Source organism: Pelodiscus sinensis, chromosome 20 (assembly GCF_052426305.1).
Source record: "Pelodiscus sinensis isolate ZL-2025 chromosome 20, ASM5242630v1, whole genome shotgun sequence".
NCBI lineage: Eukaryota > Metazoa > Chordata > Testudines > Trionychidae > Pelodiscus > Pelodiscus sinensis.
In genome coordinates this window covers 18476513-18491547 of record NC_143071.1, presented here as the reverse complement: position 1 = coordinate 18491547, position 15035 = coordinate 18476513, and the positions used below count along the sequence as shown (strand labels likewise).

The window sequence follows — 15035 nt, the reverse complement described above, 5'->3', positions numbered from 1 at the left end:
TTGATCAAGCCAATTAGCCAAATTCACCTGGTTAAATAGCCACATGTGGCTAGTGGCTAGCATGTTATACATCAGAGATCTGGATAATCCCTGGTAGATGTCTATCTAACCGGCTCTTAAATATCTCCAATGAGGGAGATTCCACAACCTCTCTAGGCAACTTATTCCAGGGTTTAGGAAAAACTTCCTGTCAAGGTGATTAATGTCCAACCTAAAATCTCCCTTGCTGCAATTTAAGCCCATTGCATCCTCTCCTATCATCAGAGGTCAATGAGAATAATTTTTCTCCCTCCTCCTTGTAACCCCTTTTTAGGTACTTAAAAACTGCAACCTTGTCCCCTCTCAATCTTCTCTTTTCCAAACTAAACAAACCCAAGTGTTCAGTCTTCCCTAATTGGTGCTGTTTTCCAGGCCTTTATTCAGTTCTATTGCTCCTCTCTAGACCCTCTCCAGTTTTTCCACCTCTTTCTTAAAATGTGGTTCACTGGCTCTCAGACCCCTCTCCCTCACTCATTGTACAAATTGTTCCAGGGCCCCTGGGGTGTGTGTACAGCTCCCCCTCCCTGTTTCCGAGCAGTGGTTCTAGGGCAGCCAGGCAGCAGGAGCCAGTGGTTACTGCTGCAGTGCAGGGTGGCTTAGGACTTGTGCAAAGGGATGGGGGTGGGAGCAAACAGGTTTGAAAGCCAGGCTCTTCCTTTGTGTTCTCACTGCCTGTGGCTGCCCGGCTCCCTGAGCCCAGGCTGCTAGAGGACGGGTGCATAGGGACCAACCTCTACGCCCAGCCAGCGGCGCCCCTTTGCCCCGCACACATGCGCCCCGCCCTGTTTCCACGACCTGGCTTGACTACATCTCCCAGCAGGCCGCGCGCCAGTAATGGTCGTGAGCATGCGCAGTCTGTGATGTGTCCTCCAGGTCCAGGACGGGCCTGGGCGGAGGTCAGGGACCGGGGAGCGGCTCTGGGCAGCGCCATGAGGAGGCGACAGCGTCCTGGGCAGCAACGGGGTGAGCGGCGGCGTCCTGTCTCCTCAGGTCGGGCGGCGGCAGGGCCGCTGGGGGCAGACGCCTGAGGGGGACAATCTGAGGTGCCCTGATCTAGGGCAGCCTCGTCCCCGGCGCGTTCCCGTCCACACTGCCGACCCGCCCGCGGCGCGTGCCCGCCACCATCCCTGGGAACTCCGGCGCGCCCCCGTCCAACCGCCGACCCGCCCGCGGCGCGTGCGCGCAACCGTCCCTCGGAACCCCGGCGCGTCCCTGTCCACACTAGAGACCCGCTCGGCGCGCGCCCCCGCCACCCTCTTTTGGAACCCCGGCGCGCCCCCGTCCGCACCAGCGACCGGCCTCGCAGCCTGCCCCAGTCCTGCTCAGTACTTGCCCCTGCTGCACGTCCCCGCCGGGAAGCACCACTCCCGCCCATGATCAGCCACCTCTAGCAGCGCTGGTCCCAGCATGTCTCGTTCAAATGTTAGTGTATTCGTGTTGCCTTTAGTAGAGTCATAGAGCTGGAAGGGACCTCAGAAGGTCGTCAAGTCCAGCCCCTGCTCTAGGCAGGACCAATCCCAGCTAAATCAACCCGGCCAGGGCTTTGTCAAGCCGAGACTTAAACACCTCTAGGGATGGAGACTCCACTACTTCCCTAGGGAAGCCATCCCAGTGCTTCACCACCCTCCTAGTGAAATAGATTTTCCTAATATCCAAGCTGGACCTCTCCCACCACAACTTGAGACCATTGCTCCTTGTTCTGCCATCTGTCACTACTGAGAACAGCCTCTCTCCAGCCTCTTTGGAACCTCCCTTCAGGATGTTGAAGGCTGCTATCAAATCCCCCCTCGCTCTTCTCTTCTGCAGACTAAATAGTAGGCTGGCTGCGGACCATTTATGTTATTTTATGATTGTTTCTGTTTGCATAAACCATGGGGTCTGGTGGTGGTCGGGGGTGGCGGGGGGGAGGAGAGCAGTGTTAGGAGTTGGGATTTCCTGTTGGGGCTACAAAATATTCACAGGCCTGAGGCTAGCGTGTTGTGTAACAGGGATCTCTTTGCTCTTCTGAGAGAAGGAGAGAAAAAAATTGTTGTTCTTAACTTCTGATGATAGGACTAGAAGCAATGGGCTTAAATTGCAGTAAGGGAGGCTTAGGTTGCACTTTAGGAAAAACTTCCTGTCAGGGTGGCTAACTACTGAAATAAATTGCCTTAAGGGGGCTGTGGGATCTCTGACACTGAAGATTTTTAAGAGCAGGTTAGACAAATGCCTGTCAAGGATGGCCTAGATGAGGGTGGGGAACCTAAGGCCCGGAAGCTGGATGCAGCCCCTGGGTTGCCTGGATCTGGCCCCCAAGGCTGAGTGCCTCCCCCAGCATTAGGGAGCCCATGCTGGCTCTCCAGGCTCCCTGCAGCCTCTTCACAGCTCCGGCCCCCAACTGATTTTTCTGTGGGTCTGTGGCCCCAGACCGAAAAACGGTTTCCCACTGCTGTCTAGATGGTGTTGGGCCAAGGACTGGACTTGACCTGTGATTCTATGAGAAGTAGACTAGGGATGTAAATGACTAGTCAAGTCACTACTTGCTTCCCCTCTCTTGCTGCTTCAGTATCAGAGGCAGCAAGGAGAGGGGTCAGGAGCTGGTTCCCCCCAGGAGTCTCCACAGGGGAGGCAGAGGCGCACAGGCCCAGCCAAAAAGCTGACAGGGGTGCCCAGACTGTGGATGCCACATTGCAGGCAGAGCCCTAGGGAGTGGGGCCGGAAAAGGAACTGCCCCCACTACTCCATCCTGTTGCAGGTACCAGACCAGGAAACTCCCTTCCCAGGCCCACCCATCCACAAGCCCTGGGTGAGTTTTGTTTGGGCCGTAGGAGCCAGCTCAGCCCTGCTCACCTGGGCTGGGCAGCGAGCGGCAGGTGGAGGAAGCAGCCAGGAGGGAGTGTGGGGAGCGTGTGCTCTGACAGGGCTTCAAACCCAAGCCCAGGCCACCATTGGGTAGCACGAAAGTAGCCGGGGCCAATCACCATAGCTAGTGTTGCAGCTAGTGATCCAGAGTCAGGCATCTCTCGACAGGAATCAGGCAGTTTCAGTGCCTGAGGCATCTCTTGTGAGGCTGAATTAGCCACCTGATTCACACCAAAAAGTTGTCAATTGCAGCGTGAGGCCCTGAAGCCACGGGGCCCAAGACAGCTGCCTTGCTCACCTTGCCCTAAGGCCAGGCATGGAGGCGCAGCAGGGGATGCAGCGCGATCCGGAATTGCTCAGTCCTGGCTTGTGTCCCCCCCCCCCATATTGACTAATCGAGTAGTCGATGGAAATTCCATCGACTACTCAATTAGCTTATTAATTGCTACTTAACATCCCTAAAGCAGACCTCTCACTGAAAACTCCTCGTTCTTTTCTGTTTTGGACTGTAGTGCTCCTGTAGGTTGATGCAGGTGGAGGCTGCCTGTGGACCAGACAGTGATGGTCGGTTATGACCCCAAATGTGAAGTGAAGTCCATCTCAGCTGTGGAAGTAGCTCTGGCAGGATCTGCATCTGGGTTTGTCACTCGGGCTCTAATCAGCCCTTTGGATGTCATCAAGATTCGCTTTCAGGTACTTTTCCCAACAGCCCCTGTGATGCACCTGTGACCTTTAAGAGAATAAAAGGAAGCAACACTTTACCTTTTAACCTTTTATAATATTTAAATAAATTGTTGCCAGTGTCACAGTACACCCAGAAGCTATTGCATAGCTGATTAAACCTCTGTGTAGGAGATAAATACAGATTATACAAGGTAAACAGACCAATTTCTCCTTTGGGGCCATTTCAGCTTTCTGTTAACAAACTGATGTATTTTTACTGCTCTGTCTTATTTTTGTGTACATAGTGCTTGTATTTTTCTTGTTCTTCCTTCTCTTTTTCCTTTCTGTACACCTGCTCTAATTTAGTTGTATTAACATTTTTGTTGAATATCATAGCTCTTTGGCATTGCACATACCTCTTATTCTTCCCCCAGCTCTCAAGGACCAGCAGCAGTGGTATCTAGCCAGTTGTAGCTGCCATGAGGGAACATTGACAAGGGGGGTCTGAGTTGTAATGTAAGCCACTGAGTGTTCTAAAGATCATGTTTAGGTCCTTGAAGCAGATCACATTATAAAATATTTTCTTTGTTCTTCTTCAGCTTCAGATTGAACAAATATCCTCCAGAAATCCACTGGCTAAATATCATGGCATCTTGCAAAGCACACACCGGATCCTTCTTGAGGAAGGGCTGACAGCGTTCTGGAAGGGGCATGTGCCTGCTCAGCTCCTTTCAGTCAGCTATGGAGCTGTCCAAGTAAGGTGTCCTGGGCTAGATTTACTCTGAAATTTTTAGTTCATATAGGGGTTTTCTCAGCAGGTGCATTCTGTCATAACTGCCAAAGTGAAGACTCTGGCAGTCTGATTAGCTGATAATAGAGCAGTGGACCAAGAGCAGAGATGTAGGTTCTATTCTCAGATGAGTCCTTGGCTGGGTCACTTAACTTTCTCGTTCATTTACTGTCTCTGGTCATTGAAAATGACAGTGTTGATAATACTAATTCTCAGGTTGTTGTGAAGCTTAGTTTATTAATGTTTGCTGAACCTGTGAGACCGTCTATTGAAAGGTGATGATATATAAGAACCAAATATGTATTATTTAATAAATAATTGGTTGAGAGGAGAGAGAGTTAAAATGGGATTGCCCTAGAATGCCTTTTTGTTTTAAATCCCAGACTGTATTCTCCTAAAGGGAGAATTGGAGATTTTGAATGCCAAGAATATTTCCCAATTTGATGGCTGTGTCCTTAAAGTATCCACTTTATGAGATTGCAAATGATGGATTTATTTATCTATTTATTTTTGTTACAATATGGCAGAAACAAGAGGGTTACAGGTGTTGGTGGTAAGAGTTTTCTCTGTGACGTATATTTCTGTTTCTTTGAAAGTTTGTGACCTTTGAGTGCCTGACAGAATTGGTGCACAATGCCACACCATACAACGCTCGCAACTTCATCGTACACTTTGTTTGTGGTGGCCTGGCTGCTTGCACTGCTACCATGACCGTTCAGCCCCTTGACACACTACGTACCCGCTTTGCTGCTCAGGGCGAGCCTAAGGTATGAGTTAGGGGAGAAGACCTTCAGACTTGTCAAATTGGTTGATGGTAGCCATGATTTCATTCAGATTAGCATGGGAAAGACTGAATACTGCACAACTTCCAGCAGGTGATCTGGGAAGGCTGGAGCCCATAATAGGTATTAATGTCATTACTGACAAGTTATCCTTTGGGCCGTTGACACACATGCTTTGTCCTGGCAGAGCGAAGGAGAAACTGTTCTTTTTGGTGTGGCTGATATGGCTCTCACTTGGGTACTCTTTTGCTCTTCGTTAGGGGACATATCTCAAACCTAGAATCATAGAAATGTAGGACTAGAAAGGATGTCATCTAGTCCAGCCTCCTGAACTGAAGCAGGACTGAGTATATACCTAGACCGTCCCTATCAGCTGTTTGCCTAACCTGTTTTTAAAAACCTCCAGTGATAGGGATTCCACAAGCTTTTTTAGAAGCCTTCTAGTGCTTAATTATCCATATCAGTGTGGGCAACCTGTGGCCCATTGGTGTTCTATATGTGGCCCATGAGACATTTTGCTTTCCATTGCCCATGCACAGGGTTGCCAGATTCTGCTTGTTTTCATCCTCATAGTTTTTTTCCTATTGGTATTACAAAAGTGACATGCACTTAAAACAAGGACACGTGTAATGAGGTGCATGCTGATATTACACAACGTTTTGAGAGCCGGGTGCTCCCTCTGCATCCAATCAAAGCACCACTACAGTTAAATCACCATACCCCATAAAGTCTAGGTACGCCAAGTTCAATTAGAAAAACTATCCTTTCCCAGGAGACTATCTTGGTTGTGACTGACTGAGATGAAGAAGGGCTACTCATGCAGCCTACTCACTAGTCTAGGTTGCCCCTCTCTGATCTATATAGTTAGAAAGCTTTTCCTAATATCTAATCTAAATCTCTCTAATCTCTACAGATAGGGAGCAAGTGTAGACGTACCCTTTTATTGAATACTAAGACCATTACTTCACATCCTAGCTTCAGTGGACATGGAGAACAGTTTTTCGTCATCCTTTTTACAACCCTTGAGATATTTGAAGACTGTTACTAGGTGCTCCCTCTGTCGTCTTTCTCAAGACTAAATTTCTTTAGTATTTTTAACCTTTCTTCATAGGTCAGGTTTTGAAATCTTACATAATTTGTATATTGCTCTTTGGACTGTCTCCAGTATGTCCACATTTGGTCACCACACTTTAAGAAAGAACTGGACACAGTGTCCAGCTGAGGCCTCACCAGTGCCGAGTAGGATAATTACCAGTGGGATAATTATTTCTCTTGTCTTACAACACCGTTGCTATTATATCTCAAAAAGATGTAATCATTTTTAACAACTATGTCACATTGTTGGTTCATAAACCTGAATTGTACAAAGAGACATGCAGGTTTTTATAGACATGAAGTTTTAAAGTAGTCCTCTAGAAATCCAGTTTCATATTTTTGTTTATACCCGGCTCTTTCTCCCCTTTGTTCTTCCTGGAGACACTTAATTTTGAATTGGAGCCATTTTCTTACAGTATTTCTGCTTGGCTTGCAATGGAATCACAATGCATCCGCATATAGTCAGTGCCAGGGCTTTAGTGCAGGAATAAACAGAGAAACTTAGTCTATGAGGAGGAAAACGCACCGCTGAAACAAATACAAGTGCCGGTGAGCTAAAATATTTCAGAAGATTATCAAAAATATAAGTAGCAGCTAGATTTCTTAGTACAATAAGTCTTTGAGTACTAGTGTTTTCTTGCCACCAAACAGTGGTCAAGAGATGTTCTCAGCTTTTTGAGTAAAAAGCTGTTCCTAGCATACTTGACATCACTCTTGGGGTGTGTCTACTCTAGCCCCCTAGTTTGAACTAGGGAGGCTAATGTAGACATTCGAAGTTGCAAATGAAGCCCGGGATTTAAATATCCCAGGCTTTATTTGCATGTTTCCATCTGGTCGCCATTTTGAAATTCCACTAGCCCGAAGTAACTGCCCGCGCGCGGCTACACGCGGCAGTGAAACGGCAATTTGAACTAAGTCCTTAGTTCGAATTAACTGTTACACCTTATTCCAGGAGGAGTAACAGTTAATTTGAACTAAGGACTTAGTTCAAATTGCCGTTTCACTGCTGCGTGTAGCTGGGGACAGTTACTTCAGGCTAGTGGAATTTCAAAATGGCGACTGGACGGGAACATGCAAATAAAGCCTGAGATATTTAAATCCCGGGCTTCATTTGCAACTTCGAATGTCTACATTAGCATCCCTAGTTCAAACTAGGGGGCTAGTGTAGACATACCCTTGTAAATTAAGAATCTGTGAAGGACACTCTTTTTATCTGTAAAGTCAGCTGTGTTTTGCAGTTACATCCTGCCTTATCTTCTATAATAGCTGTCCTGTTCTGCCAGCCTGCCCTTATTGTCACTTTCTGAAGCTGTTCACACCAGGGAGTTCTCAGTCATCAGGACCCATCTCTAGGACTTTTTTTTTTTTTTTTTTTTTTTTTAACCAGAATCAGAGTTTGGACAACTTCATTATGCTATGTCCAGCCTTGTCTTTCAATGGGATATCCGTGTGAAGCAGAACTGAGGGTTTGTTGGTTCAGTTAGTCTAATGTGGAAGAAATCCATGTTTATTCAGCCAGTTGGTTTTAGTTATTATCAACAGAGAGTGTCCATCTGCCAATACAGGAAATGGTTTTCTTAATCTCCTTGTGCTAAAAATCAAGCTGTATATTGAAAGATGGGAATTCCTATGATCAATATCAGGAATGTGACTGATTTCTGGATAACTGATTATAAGTATATCTCACCGGAAAATTGTACTGTTCCTTGTTGTTTAGGTTTACCGAAACCTTCGCCATGCCGTGGTAACCATGTACCAGACAGAAGGGCCTCTGACCTTCTACAGGGGTTTGACTCCCACTATCATTGCTGTCTTTCCATACGCTGGTCTCCAGTTCTCCTTTTACAATCTCCTGCAACAATTGTATGAATGTGTGATGCCATTCGAAGGTAGGTGCTTGGGACTGTGAAATACTTAGTCATGGTACCAACTTCTGATCTCTACCAGCCTGTTCTGATTGGAACCTTCAATTGGATGTACAAGGATCCATAGTCTATTACCAATCTCCAGTATTTTTCTCTAGCAATGTGAAAGCTTCTATTATTATTTCTTTTGTATATTGCCATTTCACAGAGTTGCAGAATAAATAAATAAATAAATAAACCAGTCTTTAAATTAAGATTGCTTAGCTTTCAAAAAAGTTGTGGACTTGATGCAAAAATTCCAGGGTGAGGTTCCATTTCCTGTTGTTTGCAAAAGTTGAGACTAGATTATCCTGATGGTCCTTCCTATACTTACAGTCTCAGAATAAATTATTCTAATTTACTTTCCATGATGATTTTATAAATTAGAACTGCCTTGAAATCTTCCATTTCCTCCCTCCATTCTCTTTCCACTCCTCTGCTTTTCAGGTAATGTTAAAAACCTTGTGTGTGGCAGTTGTGCCGGAGTTATCAGCAAAACCCTTACTTATCCTTTTGACCTGTTCAAAAAGCGGTTGCAGGTGGGAGGCTTTGAGCAGGCCCGGGCAGCCTTTGGGCAGGTGAGAGATATTTTGATCAACTGGTTTTCATATGTTGAAGGGCAAGAAATATATATTACCCAGAAAACTCAGCTGTAGCATCTCCTTTTGAACAGGGTTCTGTTTATTTCCTCTCTAGACCTACCAAAGCATGGAGATATTGGTTGATTTGTTCACAAGAGAGTAAAGAAAATTCTTTTATTGAGCAGTTATTTAGGGTGAACCAGTCATCCCAGATAAACAGGTACATTGATTAGGCAATTATTTTTCCTTCTAGAAACATACATTACTGAAAAGACCTGAAATTAAGTAAAAGACCGTAATGAGTAAAAATAACCATGACTTTTAAAAATCATCTGTCTTGCTAATTTTGTAATTTCTGTGTTAAACTGATGTTGAAATTCTGAAGTCTTGGCCAAATGCAGAATTTTTGCTTGTGCTGTTATAAACAATCAGCAGTTACTTCTGTTGACAATTGGAATAAATTGGCTTTCATGAAGATGACCCAACTGAGTAGTGTACACTATGTCTGTGTGTGTAGATATAGGCTAGTGGGAGCCTCAAAGGGGCCTTGGGGATTGACAGTATTCATAGCCATATAATAAATTTACTGTTGACTGAGGGTAAAATTTTTAAACATATTTAGATGCCTAACTCATATTTATTTGTGAGAATTAGGTGCCTTTTAAAAATCTGTCCCTGCCTCACTTGCACTGTGTTCTTGAAGACGGGATGAATGAAAGTTTGGAGGAATTTGGATCTATTTATTTTTTTATTTGCATATCAAGGTGACATGAAAATCTTCCTATTGTATTTTAATTTATGGAGTAGGCATTCAGTACATGGTGTGTGTCTAAAGAGATTTATAAAGTAAATTAAATACTTCAAGCATTCCTAAGCAACTTAAAATAGCCATTTTAAAAATAGTGTTAGAGAAACATTTCCTTTCTGCCCCAATATGAAAAATTCCTTTCCAGTTAATAGTGGCCTAATGTGCAAATTGAAGCAATGACAGATTCGTAGTTTGAGAGGGAAGGATGTAAATACTAGGGAGAGAGATGAGTTGTTTAAATTAAGCACCAATGTTAACACAAGAACAAATAGATGTAAACTGGCCACCAACAAGTTTTAGATGAAAGTTTCTAACCATCAAAGGAGAGAAGTTCTGGAATAGTCTCTTAGATTTTTTGGCATTACTTCTCCCCTAACTGGCTTCAAAGACCACTTGGGAAATTTTTGGTGCGGTTGGTATTGTAACAATAACAGCTGATCTGTGACAGGCTGTTGGGTCTTGCTAAAATGTTCAGGATATAACTGATCACCACATTTGGGGTTGGGAACCACGTTCCCTCTAAACTTTTCCAACCAAATGCAGTTTTTTTCTAATTGTATAATAAATTTTATGTGCATTGAGGCATGTGCGAATGGAGAAACAAAAAACCTAGCTGTAGACGCACTGCTAATCATCTGGCTCTCATTCTGCTAATCATTTGACTCTCTCTTGAGTGACCACACAAGTAAACAGCTTACCGGGAACACTGGGAAGGCATTTTTCCCTAGGTCAGAGTGTCAGAGCTCACAGGGCTTTTGGACTTCTTCTGTAGCATGGGGCATGACTCATTTACAAGTTTAAACTTATGTAAATGGGGATTCTCTGCACCTTGCAGTTTTTAAATCATGTTTTGAGGACTTCAATAGCTCATCCAGAGGTTATGGGTCTATTACAGGAAGGGTGGGTAAGGTTCTCTGGCCTGCAGTGTGCAGGAGGTCAGACTAGATTAGTGTTTCTTAAAGTGTTCTGGGGAACACTGGTGTGCCACGAGACAGTTGGAGGAGTGCCACAGAGAACAACAGAGTTCAAAATGGCCCCCCCCCTTTTTGCTCAACAAAAAAATCCTTGGCATTCCTCATTAAAAAAATTGTTTAAGAAACGCTGGACTAGATGATCATGATGGTTCTTTATGGCCTAAAAGTCTGTGATTCTACATGGAAAATAATAGATGCAATTGGTTCCAGAGGAAGCGTCGCAAGTCGGGGGCGTCGTAACTCAAACCCGCATTTAGGGTAGGTGCTGTGCACCATCATAAATGTGGGCCAAGGATATAAGTCGGGGGTTTACGACCCTTTCCGCACTTACAAAAATGGTTGTAAGTGCGGGGGGTCGGAACTCAGGCAGTCGCATCTTGGAGGCCTTCTGTATACACATTCTGAAGTGGTTGCTCTACAAATTGTGTAATATGAACAGTGCATGAATTATGGTCTAAAGGATTTCCTGCCATTCAGTTAGTGTGCAAGCTATTGCTGATAATGGTAAATGTTGTAATTTGTGGCTCTGGTTCCTGCGACTACAAAACAGTACATGCTCAAATTGATTCTCCGCTACTGACAATTAGCCATAGTGAATATCCCTAGAATCTCCACTGTATGGCTTCCTTTTAAGTCCTCTATGTCCCTTTCATTGAGGTGTGGTATGTAATAGAGAATTTTCGGAGAGAATCCTGTCCTGAGGGCTTGGGTTTGGACTGTTGCTCTCTTTACTCTCTCAATTCTTCTCCCCCAGGTTCGGACATACAAGGGTCTAATGGACTGTGCTGGACAGATTGTGCGAGAGGAGGGGCCTGTTGGATTGTTTAAGGGTCTATCCCCCAGCTTGCTGAAGGCTGCTCTCTCTACTGGCTTCACCTTCTTCTCATATGAGTTCTTCTGTAACCTGCTATATTCCCTGAAGGATACTAGTGGTACTAAGAGACAGGAGGGCTGATGGGGCATAACCCATCAGCTGCAACTGCTCTGTGGAGGAGTAAGACTGTTGGTCCCATTGTCACATGAAGTGGGATGGGGGATGGCTCCTCCCTGCCACTGCTTTGCAAATATATCTCTACTAGCTTTGGAGGAAGATGTGGTTGGAACAAAACCAAAGGACGTGACTGCAGCTTTTGTTGAGGTCTGAGCATCTTCCATCATCATCAGTACTCACTTTGGGAGAAGGGGTTTTATAAACAGCTAATGCTACAACTCATCTGGTAACGTATTCCTAAGAGGCATCTGATCAAGAGTGTGAAATCCTTCATGCACTGGGACCCATCTGGCTTAGCTAGTGCCACTCAGCCAATGTCAAATGGTGTTACACCTGCCAAGATTCAGCCTTCTCCTTAGGGCCTGTCCATTGTGCTGCATATTCATCTCCCTGGTGTACTGGTAAGCCCTCCCTTATTCTGCATAGACACTTTTTTTTCTCTTTGCCACCCAGATTTTCTGCTCATTGACATTTATAAGACATCTTAAACATAGCGTCATCTGGCAAAGTTTATACCCATCTTGAATTGTTTTCTCACTACAAGTGGCAAGCTTAATTTTATTTTATAAATGCCCCTTACTCTGCTTATGTGTTCTGCTGTGGGGCCTCTCAGGGTCTGTTTTATGAGTGTAATGCTCCAACAAACAGGTGTGCAGGTCTAATGCTATTTGCTCTCAAGTTTTTCAGTGCACAAAACCCATTATTATTTTGCACTGATGTGCAGGATTCTGCTTTGCTATTAGATTGTCATGATTAAGTAGATGCTATGAAGATTTTTTTTAACCTACCTTAAAATAATGAAGGATAGCCCTATGGAAACTAGTGAATATTGTTTTTAATGTATTACTTTCTCTGGATTATTTTTTGGAACAATATTTTTTTTATTAGGTCCCAAAAACATTTTCACCCTCTTGCAAGATAACTCAGACATGAGAGTTACTGTGCAATGATGCTCGCAATCAAAGGTATTTTTGCCAGATATGTCATTATGGAAAGCAATTGATGTGATGCTGAAGAAGCAAGCATGTCAATTTCAGCTCCATTCAAATACTGCTGAGTAAAATAATTCTCTTTCAGATAGAGGGAGATAGAAGAACACATCTTTCCTAACAAATTCAGAGTCACCAAAGGGTTTTACAGAGTTAAAAATATAAACCATCATTTGTACAATAGCAGAATGATAGTCACGCTTTTACTTCATCTTCTTAAGTTAAGCAGGATGGTGCAAAGTAAGTGATGTGGAGCAAGCTAATCAAGGTGAGGAAGGCTGGTAGTCATATAGAAGACGTCCAAGGAAAATCTACAGTACTCCAAATAAGTATAATGCAGAGTATGACTCAGAGGGCAAAAAAACATCATGTTGAGCCCAAAACCTACATAGAATTAGAGACCACTGTGTTACTTCCAGATGAGAATAAAACAGAGGTCCTAATTTCTCAGTCCCCTGGATGTCATGTGGCACTTTTTTCAGAACTAGGGTGCTAATCCCAGTGGATTGGTCAAATTTTAGTGTGAGCAATTTCATTCTGATTATCTGAATTCCCCTGGTAGTTTTGCTTGTACATTGTTCTCAGTCACTTGTTCTAAACTGCTGTATGGAGATGCTTGTGAACAGCATCTCTGTTCCTCCCTAGAAGTGGCTGTATTTCACTGGTGGGAAAAACAATCAACCTAGGTCTGTCCCTGAAATGCCGAGTGGTTGTATGTTTTTGTAAAGTGGCTTTGGATCCTGTAACACACAGAAATTCAAACAAGCAAAGTCCCACTGCAAGGGCAATTCTGGTGACTGATTGGAGCCAAGCAGATCTCCTGTGCTCTAGCTGATGCACCCAGGGTTTGATATAGGTGTCATGTGGAAAGTTGACATATGCAGTGGGAGTTGGTGGTCACATATGCCAGTGAAACTGGCAGCTTCATTTAAAGAGGGCACCTGTTAGCCTGGACTGAAGAAGTAGGATAACATTTTCAAATTCCAAGTTCTACTGACTTTTCCCCAAGTAATTTAGGTTCATTTGAAAATATACCATTATCCTCTGATAAAACAGACTGAGTTCAGGATTGTAGCTGATCTTTGGCTACCAATAGAGGGGAAATTAGGGTTGCCTAGAAGGTAGAAAATAGACCACAGCAGCACATCTCTGAACTATGCCATGGCCAAAAAGTCAGTGTGGGGAATACGCACACTGCATCTATCCCCCCAGAATTGGGTGGCTCTTCAGATTCTTCATGATCTGTCACTGAATTGCTATAAAACTCCTCTGTAGTAATGTAAGCATATCATAGAAGGAAGCTAACCGTAGTCAACTTTAAATAACTGGAATTGCAGAGTAGAGTATAAAGTGATTATTTCTCTCTGATCACCATAGAGCCTAGGAATTGCTGAGAACCTGATGCAGCTGGGAGATTCGTTCTTTAAATTTGGTGCTGGGGCTTGGGACAGACCTGAGATCTGTCAGACAGGCGGCTTTAGAAAAATGGCATGATTGCTCTGTGTTAGTGGGTGGGAATTAGTGCCCTCTATAGTAGAATGAAAAGACAAACCATGAAACAATCATTTCACCTCCTGCCTTCCTAATGTCTTTAAAATATTTCTAATGTGCACTTCATTAGTCTTTAAATTCAAGTCACATTATAGGTGGATGACATGAGAGCATTGGTGCCATTAAGTAAAGAAGAGAGAGACTGGTTTAAAACAAAGAATTAGCAGGATGGCTCTTATTTTTGCTACTGTTGGGTTTTGTAGGATTAGTACATTGGGGTTATTTCCTAGAATCAGGTTTAAAAAAGGAAAAGATCCATTAGATAACCTTGTTCTCACCTTCAAGTGCAGGGTTGTTTTGGATTGTATACTTGACTTTAGGCCAGTTTACAATGACTCATTCAATAGGGTTTGCACCATTTCCGTGAGATTGTGCCACAGTGTAACTGATGGTGATTTTTGGAATTTTATTCTAATGTAATCCTATCAGCGAGGATTTACTTTGCCTGAAATTCACCCCACAAGCGACCAGCAATTACATTTGTTTTTGTCCTAGTGCCTTTTATCATCTAGGTAAAGCAAAGCACTTAACTAAACAAAGCACTAATATTGCAGAAGCTGTTATGGAATCCACAACAGTACCCACCTAGTCTTGGCCTTTAGATCCTCTCTGTGCAAATTCTGCAAGGAACACTTTCCAATAGCATATCTCCTGTTTCCACTAGCACTTATCTGAACTCATGTACAGTAACACTCTTCTCTCAGGATGTTTGCACTGAACTGTATTTATTGGGTGCTTCAGTGAGGAAAACAAATGTTCTGAAGTAGGTTGTTTTCCCTTTTGATTTGAAGCCTCCATTGATATGCAAAACCTTAATCCTCTGCAGCATTTCTAGTGATCATCTGAATGGACCTTCTGTGCATGCCGTAGACTTAAGGTTTCTGACTAGCTGTTTCTTTTCACAAGATATGTTTAATGTGTGCCTGTGTCTAAAGAGATGAAAGAAAACATTAAATATTTTTTTATGTTCCTTTCTGGCTTTGCCTTTCAATTCTCTGCAAACACATAAAACTTGTATGTCAGTGGT

General features: G+C 43.8%; 1 protein-coding gene across 4 annotated transcripts; it reads left to right on the top strand.

Annotated features, from left to right (window-relative positions):
• Window positions 1-847: 847 nt before the first annotated feature.
• On the top strand, window positions 848-14978 carry SLC25A19 (solute carrier family 25 member 19). Of its 4 annotated transcripts, XR_332918.5 has the most exons (8): window positions 848-1002; window positions 3393-3573; window positions 4143-4298; window positions 4930-5100; window positions 7928-8099; window positions 8562-8692; window positions 8811-8915; window positions 11232-11362. XR_332918.5 is itself a non-coding variant. In XM_006136425.5 (7 exons), exons 2-7 carry the CDS (start codon window positions 3442-3444, stop codon window positions 11430-11432), a joined length of 963 nt encoding a protein of 320 aa, XP_006136487.1. In that variant the 5' UTR covers window positions 848-1002; window positions 3393-3441; the 3' UTR covers window positions 11433-14978. The 4 variants fall into 4 exon arrangements, 3 of the variants coding, with proteins under 3 accessions (XP_006136487.1, XP_075759806.1, XP_075759807.1); XM_006136425.5 differs by lacking the exon at window positions 8811-8915 and having other exon boundaries at window positions 11232-14978; XM_075903691.2 differs by lacking the exons at window positions 848-1002; window positions 8811-8915 and adding an exon at window positions 1442-1461 and having other exon boundaries at window positions 11232-14978.
• Window positions 14979-15035: the final 57 nt, after the last annotated feature.

Coding starts and splice junctions, on each gene's coding strand:
- SLC25A19 (XM_006136425.5), top strand. CDS start 3,442: ATGGTCGGTTATGACCCCAAATGTGAAGTGAAGTCCATCTCAGCTGTG. Junction 3,574..4,142: donor TCATCAAGATTCGCTTTCAG/GTACTTTTCCCA, acceptor GTTCTTCTTCAG/CTTCAGATTGAACAAATATC. Junction 8,693..11,231: donor CCCGGGCAGCCTTTGGGCAG/GTGAGAGATATT, acceptor CTTCTCCCCCAG/GTTCGGACATACAAGGGTCT.